This window comes from Arachis ipaensis, chromosome B09, assembly GCF_000816755.2.
Source record: "Arachis ipaensis cultivar K30076 chromosome B09, Araip1.1, whole genome shotgun sequence".
Taxonomy (NCBI): domain Eukaryota; kingdom Viridiplantae; phylum Streptophyta; class Magnoliopsida; order Fabales; family Fabaceae; genus Arachis; species Arachis ipaensis.
In genome coordinates this window covers 22,009,734-22,020,869 of record NC_029793.2, presented here as the reverse complement: position 1 = coordinate 22,020,869, position 11,136 = coordinate 22,009,734, and the positions used below count along the sequence as shown (strand labels likewise).

The window sequence follows — 11,136 nt, the reverse complement described above, 5'->3', positions numbered from 1 at the left end:
TCCTCAAATTTTAATTAAGTTATATTGTTCTATTATTCTAATACCCAACAATAACATATTTATATGATTAAGGTTTTTTTAAAAAAATGTTTAAAATAAAGAATACGAAAATAAATATTTTATATTATCACTACAGGAGACGCAAATTTTATCGACAGTTAAGGCGTCGATAATTAATTTTATTGACGGTTTAAAGCTACCATTGGTAAATTTCGATCAATATTACTGATGATTCCGTACTATCGGTAAAATAAGACGTGGAAATATATTTTTTTCATTGGCCGTCGGTAATACTAACGGTAAAAAAAACATAAAATGTTAATTGGATATTATTAATGACTCTGTCTGTAAGCCTCAAAAAAATTTTTTATCTTTTAAATATAATTTACCAACAACTTATATACATAATCAGGTCCTTAAATGTTTATTTGAAAACATATTTATTTAAATACATGTTATACGATTAAATTTTAATACAGACAATAAAAGATATAAAAGATTTTTTATTCAAGTTGAAAACGAATAAATAGTAAATTTACAAGATTATTCAAAACTAAAACACATCAAAACAACATAATAGAAAAATATCGTCATAATTAAAAATACAAATAACTACATGTAATCATCTGAGATGAAGGCGTCGCCTTCGTCGTTGGCTCCATCCTAAGATCCTGGAAGTTGTTGCTTGTGCTGATGGCGTCGGCGGTTGAAGACCAGATAATGCCTTGGAGGACGTCTAGGTGGCGGAAGAGGCAGCATGGCTAAGGCACCGCTGGACGAGTCACTCCCTAGCTTCTCATTCATGAAAGAGTACATGTTCGTGACCGTATTAGTCAACTGGTCTAGATCGGACTCTTTGTAAACGACGGTCCTGGAGGCTCCTAGCAATTACAACACTCCAAATTTTTCAATTACCAACCCCAATCGTGTATTCATAAATTCAACAAAATATAACACAACATAAACCATCAACATGCAAAAAATATTTATTTTGTTAATCCGAACCATTCTAATCACTTTATACCCCACAAACAAGTACGGAGTAAACACAAACAAACCCCATAACAAACAAACTAAAAGGATCTCTATATCCCCGCACAGAATCATTTCGCCTCCAACATTACAAATCTATCCTAGGATTTAAGGTTTTTATCCTGAACATGCATAATTGGAAAAAATAAAAATTTTCATGTTAAAATATGTTTTCACTTGAATTAAATTATTTACAATTACAATATTTATAAAGTTTAATAACAATCAAAACATAATAAATTACAATAAAGACCAACCTAATTGGACAAATTATCTAAGGGATCCCTCAAAAACAGCAGTAACACAAACAATACATGTCGTGGTAGCAAGCTCAATCTCCAATTGTGGTGGAAAACCTGCAACAAATTACAATAGTTAGACACTATACACATAGAGTTAAAATTAAGGATACTCAAAATGATTGGAAAAATAACGTAAAAAGAAAAATTAAACTGATTAAATTGAATAGAAACTCCCACAAATACAATGGTGGTGTCAGAATTTTGAACGGAATTCCGACAACAGATAAATCTTAGAGAGAAGTTTTGGTGAGAAAGAGAGTGTTTTTAGATAGAGAGAAAGATATGCTAAAATGAGGAAGGATGAGGGAGGTGCACCGTTTTAAATTTAGGTTTTATGTTTACGAATAAATAACCATTTGTACCCATGAGAGATGAAAACGCTGACATTTGTACCCTGAAAGCTCGAAACTAATCTTGTACCCATGATAGATGCTGTCCATGTGACAAAAGTGCCATGGCTTGGATCTGAGCTTGGTTCGTGGGTTTCCGAACCTACATGGCACTCCCAACCCCCCCCCCCAAATCTGAGCCAACCATTCACCATCATCATCTTCATCTTCTTCACCATCACCATCACCATAACCTCCATCACCATCACCTCAGCACCGCCACAGCTACCTCCCTTCACCACAACCTCCGGCAACAACCCACACCGCCGCGCCCCTTTCTCTTCTTCTTCCCCTCTTCTCACCTCCGCTGAGCCCAGAAACCACAGCGCCAGCTCCTCCTTTCCACCAAAGCCCAAAGCGGCAGCGGCCACCTTCTCCATTCCTGGGTCTCCTTTCGTCTGCCACCAAACAGCCGCGACACCCAACCTTCTCCACAGCGTCCTTACGGCGTTCCAACCCGTCACCACTCCCCTGTCCGAACCCTAGCTCCGCCAACCTCCATCACCGTCGGCCTCTACGAGCCACCGCAACCCTCTTCTCTTTTCTCCCCTTTGCGTGTTCTCTGTCTTCCTCAGCCACACCAATAAACCGGCCACCTTCTCCTCCCTCTCTCTCACTGGCCGAACCGTCGCGCCGTCGACGAGCCACAGCGACACCAACGATGAGCCCCTTTTCCCCTTTCTTCTTCCTTCTCTGTCATCCCGTCTCACCATCGCGAACCAGCCTAGCACCGTCGCGATTCCATCCCCGTTTTCCGTTCTCCCATGGAACGACCAGAACAGGGTGCAGCCCCTGTGTCTTTCATCCCCTCCGTTTTCCTCTGTTTCATGGCTGCGTTCACTCTCCGCTGCTGCAATTGAAGCAGTGCCACTACCAGGCCGTCGCTTCTGCCCCAGCCAATTCAGCCATCATCTTCCCTTCACCTGTTCATTCTCTGCTTCACAGGTTCCCATTTTCATTTGTTGAGTTCTGTTTCTTTCATTGTATTACTTTTAGTTCATTTTGTTTAATTTGGTTAGTTAGAAATGCATGTTAGTGGATTTAGGTTTGTTTTGATTCATGCTGGTGTTTGAAAATTTTGCTGTTTTGATTCATGCTGCTGTTTAAAAATTTTGGCTTGTCTGATGCTGCTGGGAGCTTTGGGGGAGGTAGGGTTCGGACAAGGGAGTGGTGACGGGTTGGAACGCCATAAGGACGCTGCGGAGAAGGTTGGGTGTCGCGGCTGTTTGGTGGAGAGGAGGAGATGGCGCTGTGGTTTCTGGGCTCAGCGGAGGTGAAAAGAGGGGAAGAAGAAGAGAAAGGGGCGCGGCGGTGTGGGTTGTCGCCGGAGGTTGTGGTGAAGGGAGGTGGCTGTGGCGGTGCTGAGGTGATGGTGATGGAGGTTATGGAGGTTATGGTGATGGTGATGGTGAAGAAGATGAAGATGATGATGGTGAATGGTTGGCTCAGATTTGGGGGGGTTGGGAGTGCCACGTAGGTTCGGAAACCCACGAACCAAACTCAGATCCAAGCCAGGGCACTTTTGTCACACGGACAGCATCTATCATGGGTACAAGATTAGTTTCGAGCTTTCATGGGTACAAATGTCAGCATTTTCATCTCTCATTAGTACAAATGGTCATTTATTCTTTTTTATGGTAAGGCCGTTAATAATAAGGTTTACCACGAAACACGACATTTCATTAAATATCATTTGCCGACAGGTAGGATTACATTCCAAAATGGAATTTTTCAAACGACAAATTTGTCGACGGCCTGACTATCATTAATTTATTAACGTTATATTAAAAATATTAAAAAAAAATTTCATTAGTCATTAGTAAACAATGATGTTTATTTTAATTTATTAATAAAATGAGGGTTTATCTATCATATATCCTAAAACATAAATTAAGATTACAAAATAAAAAAAATTATTAAAAATATAAAAAATTTAAGTTTTTAATACATTTATTTTGTATTCATTAAGTAAAAATATTTAAAATTATTTATTAATAGTAAACTTATCATGTGGATCTGGCCGTTAGTAATTAATTATACCTTATAATAGAGTAGTGACGACCTGACAGTTGATAATGAGTGGCATCAGTAACATAAACGCGTGTCACTTGGCGTCAAGGTGGCGCAAAACTTTATCAACAGTCTAGTTTTAGTAAGATTAATGCTCAAATAATGCCATCAAAAATTTGATTTTAACGATGACATCCCCTAAATAGCGATGGCCAAGTCGTCCGTAACTTAATTGCGTGACGCATTGTTGGATCGGCCACCAATAACACGCACTTCTGTAGCAGTGTATATTGAATATATGGGTCCATCTAGTGTACAGATGGATATATATAGATTTTTGTCTTTTTGTGGCTGAAAAGCGTGTCACTAAAAGTGTTGCTTAAAGAGAAAGTGTTACCTTTAATCGTTAACTTGGCTCTGATACCAATTTTTAAAAGCCATATTTCTTCTTTTAATTTCTTTTTCGAAATTTCTATTAACTCTTTCATATAAATTCATAAAAGTATTGACTATTTCTACTATTACTAGTTTTTATAATTCTGATTTCATTTATAATTTTTCAGTCTTGTTTTAGTTTATAATATTCTTTTTTGCATGGATTATTGTATATAAAATCTTTTACCTGTTTGTCTTTTTCTTTAATATAATTTCTTAAATCCTCAAAAACTTCTTTTATTTCTACACTTTCTGTTGTTTCTAAATATCTTTTTAATTTTTCGACTTCGTTCTCCATTTTTTCTTTTAACAATTTTAATTCTTTTAAGTCATAATATGGTTTTTCAGGCATTTATAAATTTTTTAAGTTTAACTCTAACTTGTTTATATTTATTCTTATTTCTATCCTTTTTATTATAAGGTCATTAATTTCGAACTGAAGATTATTTAATACCCTTTTATACTCTTTTATTTTACTTTTTAATTTTTTCGCCCTTTTTCTTTTTATTTTGTTTTCTGGTCTTTCAATCTTTGTATGCTTCATTATTTATCTTAGAATTTCTGCAAATTCTATCATCGATTCATCACTATTTTCTAGAGATTCTATTAATTTTTCTAGCTCTTCAACTTCTCTTTTCAACTTGTTTTATATTTTGGTATTTTTGTTTTTACAATTTTCTGAAATAATTCATCGACATAAATTCTTTCTCTGTTTTTAAATATTATACTATGATGGCTATTTGTTAAAGCATAATTTATAACATATGTAATCGAAAATGGTTCATCATCTTGTTCCATTAGATTCTTTCTGTGAAATTTATAAGCCAAACTTATAGATCTACCAAGGTTTTCAGTTGATAAAGGTATAGCATATCCAAGATGGGCGTTGAATTTAAAATTTACATTTGCCAGGTTTCCATGAACAATTCCGATTATTTGATCTATTGGGTCATCAATAATTCTTTTGTCACAGATTGCTAAGCTTATTGGTGAATTAATTCCTTTCATATATGTAGATTTGATTAAGACTTGTATGTTAATTCTAAACTTTCTAAATAATTCATAAATGAAAGACTAGGATGAAGATGTACCTTTCTGGAGAAAAACTTCCTTTATTTAGTATCTTTTACATAAGGTGTTTTTATCTCCAGAGGGGATATTGTAGATGCTAACTCCAGAGGGGAGTTTAGAATTATTTTTTCCTAAGGGGATTCTTCTTCAGACTATAGAATCGCCTTGGCAGCTTCCTCCTTGCTCTCCTAGCATATGAGTACTCTTAGCCTCCTGCTTTCTATTGTCTGATGCTTCTACAATTGCCTAAGCAACCTATTTATAATAGTTGGGTTTGATGGACAATTCCCATCCTTACCCTTCTTATGACGTCATTGCTTACGTCATTGTTTGTTCTTTTTCACCAGCTACATTGTTGGTGCTCTATGACCTAAGTGCTTACGTTACTATGCAATAATGTTGAGAGATGCTTCAGATGCACTGTCCTCCTCTTTTATCATGTGACCCTCAGATGCATTGTCTCCTTCCTTCATCATGTGAGTTGATTCCGTTTCATTATTGCTTTCTTCAGATATCTCTGAGGCACATAGCTGGCACTTGTGGTCTTCTCTGTCTTTTATCAAATAGCAGAGATTCCTCTTTATCCCTTCAGGGAGCTTTTCTAAAAGTCCAGATAAGTTGTAGAATGCTGATTCAAATTCCACCAAGAGTCTCATCTCTCTTTCTTCAATTTCATTTCTTTTACTGGACACAAGCAGAGTATTTCTACTTTTATAATTAATTCTTGTGTGAGATTCCTTCGTTATTTTTTGAGTTCTTTCAAAGACCCTTGCTAATGTGCTGGCTAACCTTCATGACTGTAAATCGTTAAATCTTGAATCTGATCAATTGGTTAAAAATTTTCTGGGAAGACGGACATGAATATTACTTGGTGTGCTGGAACCAAGCATTCTTCTTCTTCATTAAAAATAGGTTGACTGTTTGTAAATTTTAGGGATATATCCCTTGGATTTATATTGTCAATCATATTTTTAAATCAACGAATCCTGCAGGAAACTCACTAATAATTTTTAGATCATTAAAAATTAAAATTGTATCAATTAATCCATATTGAAAAAACTGATAGGTGTCAGATGGGGAAGCATCTGGGAATATAACCAGCTTTGTTAGCTGTTCTTTGGCAATAGGATAATATCCCAAAATTGCCCTTTTTTCTTCAGTCCAATTCAGGACTATGTTAAGGGTTTCTCTGAGATTTGATCTATAGTCCCTTTTCTTTTCCTTGATTTCAGCCCTTGTAAGAATGTTTCTTATTATCCCTGTTCTCTGGGTTTGAATTGGAGCTTTATCTGCTCTTTTTAAGGTTTGCTCTGGATGGAGAGCTTCATATTCCCTGAAGGATTCCTTTGCCTCTTCCAGTGTTAGAAACCCTCCTTTATGAATTATCCTTGATTGATGTGTAAATGGTGCTGCTTTTTCCCAGGCGTCATATACTCCTTTCATGGGGCCATTATGAATTACATAATATTTTTTATCTTGGGTAGATTTTTTAATAATTTCAGTAATTGTTTTATTTTCTGAAATTTTTTCTTCACCTGATTTGTCCACCACGCTTAGCTGGCTGAACTCTGATGGTTTTGCTTGTTGTGTTGATTTCATTGCTTCGATGGCCTTCTTGAGAGATTGGATCTGTGTTCTTATTTGCTGACAATGCTTGCATTTTTCGAGTTCTTGCTCATATTTTTGAATTTCTTAATCTAATGCGTTGTAGACGAACTCCATTCTCTTGTTAATGTATCTGCAATAACATTTTTGTCACCCTTAATATATTCAATTTTTATTGGATATTGTAACAAAAATAATTGCCATCTTACCAATCGTCCATGATTATAATCAACTTTTAAATTATATCGTATGAAACCTGTTAGGTAACTTGAATCTGTCCTTAATGTAAATTCTCTGGGTAGTAAATCAATTTTCCATTTCTTAAGAGATTTAATTGCTGCTAGAGTTTCCTTTTCATGAGTGGTATATCTATGTTCTGTTGGAGTAAAAGTCCCTGAAATATACCTGCAAAGTAATTCCTTTGGGGAATCTTTAGAATCTAGTGATTCTTTTTCTTGTTCCAAACTTTTTATAGCTTTCGGGGCTTGTTTTAATCCGAATGGTAATACATTCCATTCATAGAGTAACACACTTGTTGATTCTTTTGTTGGACAAGTAAAGGCAGTTAATTTCTTTGTTTCTTCGTCTAAACGAAGTTGCCAATATCCTGATTTTGCATCAAGAGATGAAAACCAAGTTGCTCCTTTGATTTTTTCTAAAATAGAATCTTTTCTTGGAAGCTTATGAGCATCACCAATAGTTGCTTCATTCATCTTCTTATAGTTAATAACCATTCTTCGTTTTCCCCTTTTAATTTCATTATTGTTTTCGACGTAAAAGGCTGGAGCCGCATGAGGACTTTTATTTAATCTTATAATTCCTTTTTCCAAAAGATCTCTACATTCTAGTGAAAACTCTTCTCTATCTCTTGCGGAATAAGGAATTTTATTTGGAACATTTATCTCTTTTGTAGGATCTTTTAATTTAATACTTACTAATTCGCTATTTGTATTTTTAATATCTAAAGATTTTCAGCACAAATTTCATCCAAAAGTTCTTCTATCTTTATTTCAAGATTATTTTTTGGGATATTTATCTGAAAGTATAAATTTAAATAACATGTCTCTAATATAGAAAATATTTTAAATTTTAAGATCTTATCTACAGTAGTAGTTGGTATTTTTTTATACGTTTTGATTTTTGATTTATTGAAGAATCGTGTGGAGCTTTTAAAACTATATATGTTAATTCTTGAATGAATGGATGATATAGCTTTAAAAAATTATTTCCTATAATAAAATCCATTGCAATACCAATATTTACAATTTTCTTTTTTATTTGGGCAATAGTTATTTCTTTGTCTTTTATTTTTATTATTATTTTCCTTTCTAAAATATCTCTTTCAGACAATTCACTAAGTTTTGGATTAGTAAAGGCTTCTAATAAAAAGGAATTCAACCAATTTTCGAAAATTTCTTTTTCGTTCTTTTTACAGTCTAAATCGAGCATTCTTTCTCCTTCCATTTCTTGGATTTTAGGAACATATTTTGATGGTATTTTTGTATATTTTGAATCTTTATTTGTAAACCCTTTTTTAAAAGCATAATTATCAAAACCTGTTTCCCATTTAAATTGAGATTGATTATCCTTAGATGTTCCAACTTCATTTTTTACTTGTATTGGAATTGCTGGTTCTTCGTCACTAGAATAATCTAGGATATGTTCTTCATTTTCTATATTTTCAGAATTTACTAATTCTTCTTCTATTTGAAAACCATGTTCCATAATATTATTTTCTTGAGCAATTTTTAATTGTTTAAAAAGCATTGTAACTTCTTCTAATTTTTCTTCAATATTCATAATTTCAATGGTAGTTTTACTTTTAAGTCTAGTTAAAAGTATGATAAAGATGTGGGGAATCATTTCCATGGTAGCATTTTTTAGAAGTTCCGTGTGAAAAATAAGTTTTTTCAGGTTTTTGAAGTCCTTCAATAAAACTTATAGTAAAATAAAGATTTTGAGAAAAATCGTTTTATATTGATTTTAAGAATTCGGTGTCATTACAATTAACATTGGTTAAAATCATTAATTGTTGATCTATTAATTTTGATAATTTAATTATTTCTTCTCTTAAATCTTCTAATTTATTTTTTTCCATTAGGTGACGCTTTTCTTTGTGAAGAGTTACGGTTTAAGTGAAAAGTGTGGCTTTAGAATGTATGGTTTATATTTTGCCACATAGCATATCTTTAAACTTTGATCTGTACCTTATATTTTACCATATTGAATACAGTTTTTGTAATTTGTATGAATTTTGTTAATTAAGCAAATTTTCTTCGACAATCAGCTATCAAAGTAGTACATCTTCAATCTTTGAGTCCTAGTGGATTGATTGGAATCAAAATTCAATTATGCTGCGCCTGGAGATGATTTCATAACTGGTATTTTGTTATCGGTTGTCTCCAAACCATAGTCGTGTCAAGAAACACGATACACTTCGGTTGAGGCCGTTTTTCATACTTTGGATATGAATCTCAACTAACTATGTTGGTATCTAAAATGTAGTTGCAGCAAGTGTTTCACATTTTACTTGGTTGGTACCCCTTTTGGATGGGGATGGTGTCCATAGAAAAAGGTAACTTTTGTTTTCACTTTTCAGAAGCTTTTTATTGTTTTGGCGTCTAAAACAAACACCACCAACAAAGATGTTTTGTTAATTCTTTCTGTATGCTGATGAATGAACATGTTTATTGAAGTTTGAAGTGGTAGTCCCTTCTAGCATTAGGACTTATTGTTTGTAATTTAGAGGCTTAAATGCTTAATACTGTGGATTGAGGTTTGAATTATGTGAGGCAAGTTACTACTACTCATCAGTCATTATATCTTACTTAACCGGTTCAACTAGTAATTTATTGGTTCAACTGGCGCGTATCAGCAAGTTGATCCTTGGTTCGAGTTTAATATCTATGTCAAGGGTTACAAGTCAAAACATCATTTCTCAAAGTTGGATGAGGACGACGAATCAGGTTGTCCAAGTTTGTAATTTTAAGGCGTAGGATGCCAATAATTGTAATTACGAATTAGGCAATTCTCCGATATCCTTTGAGAATTAAAGGGTAAATTATATTTTTATATATTATTGCATAATAATTTTAATTGTACACATTTAATATATGAAATAAATTTATTAGATTTAGATAATTTATTTATTGTAACATTTTCATGAGATTTGTGTAATTTTATAATATATTTAGAGTTTAATTTTGATGTACTGATAGTGAAAAACATTTTATACAGTTGTGCAATCATATCTGTTTTTTTGAATGACTATTCACGTTATCAATGTGAAAAATAGTTATTTTTATTGATATGAAATTCATAATGTACGTATAAAATTACTTACACTCACAGTGTATCAAAATTTAATTATATAAAATTTAGCCAATTTTTTTTACTTTTCTATTAAAATTACTTTTCTCTCCCTCACTTTCATTCACTCTCGTATATATACTTTTGGGATGAGTAATTTCATGACATGGTATTAAAGCTCTAAATTCGAAAGGTCAAGAGTTCGATTCTTGGTGAACTCCAAAATCAGCTTAAGCTTCCCAGATGGATGGTTGATGTTCATTTTTTAACTCATAGCCCATTGTACATATTGTACAAGGGTAAAATATATTTTTTATCCATGAAGTTTGATAAAATTTTCAAAAATACTCCTAAGTTTTATTTTGTTTCAATTTTGTCCCAAAAATTTTCGATTTGAATCAAATATACTCCTGACGACTAATTTTTCAAAAAATTTAAGACCAATTTAACAACAATTTCATAAGAATAACCCTCAACACAAATAAATCAAGTATAATTTTCATGTATTATTGTTAAATTGGTCTTAAATTTTTTGAAAATTTAGCCATTGAGGGTATATTTGATGCAAATCGAAAACTTTTGAGACAAAATTGAAATAAAATAAAACTTAAAGGTATTTTTTAAACTTTTTCCAAACTTCAAGGATAAAAAGTATACTTTACCCTATTGTACAAATATTCCATTGGCTCCCTAACGAGATTCTCATTTTTTAACTCATAACCCATTATACACATTGTATAAATATTCCATTGGCTCTCTAGCGGGATTCACTTACTTTTTCTCCATATATGCAATTATGCACAATGTTGTTGCTTCTAGTTAAAATAGACAGTAACAAATCTCTTTCTCATGGATTTTCTCTCCACCCTTAATCTCCATCGAAATTCTAACACGTCCATGCCAGTAGAAGCATAAGTGACGGCTGGGCAAAGACACAACAGTGGAACAGAGGCGCTGGTAGACAAGTGCCGAGAAGAGACGAG

The 11,136-nt window shown here is 33.4% G+C and overlaps 1 protein-coding gene across 1 annotated transcript in view; it reads left to right on the top strand.

Annotated features, from left to right (window-relative positions):
• The window catches only part of LOC107615216, a 14,414-nt gene continuing 6,244 nt past the window's right edge, over window positions 2,967-11,136 (top strand). Inside the window, exon 1 of the mRNA XM_016317315.1 lies at window positions 2,967-3,155. Within this exon, the coding sequence (XP_016172801.1) occupies window positions 2,967-3,155 (189 nt within the window). The remainder of the gene's footprint in view (window positions 3,156-11,136) is intronic.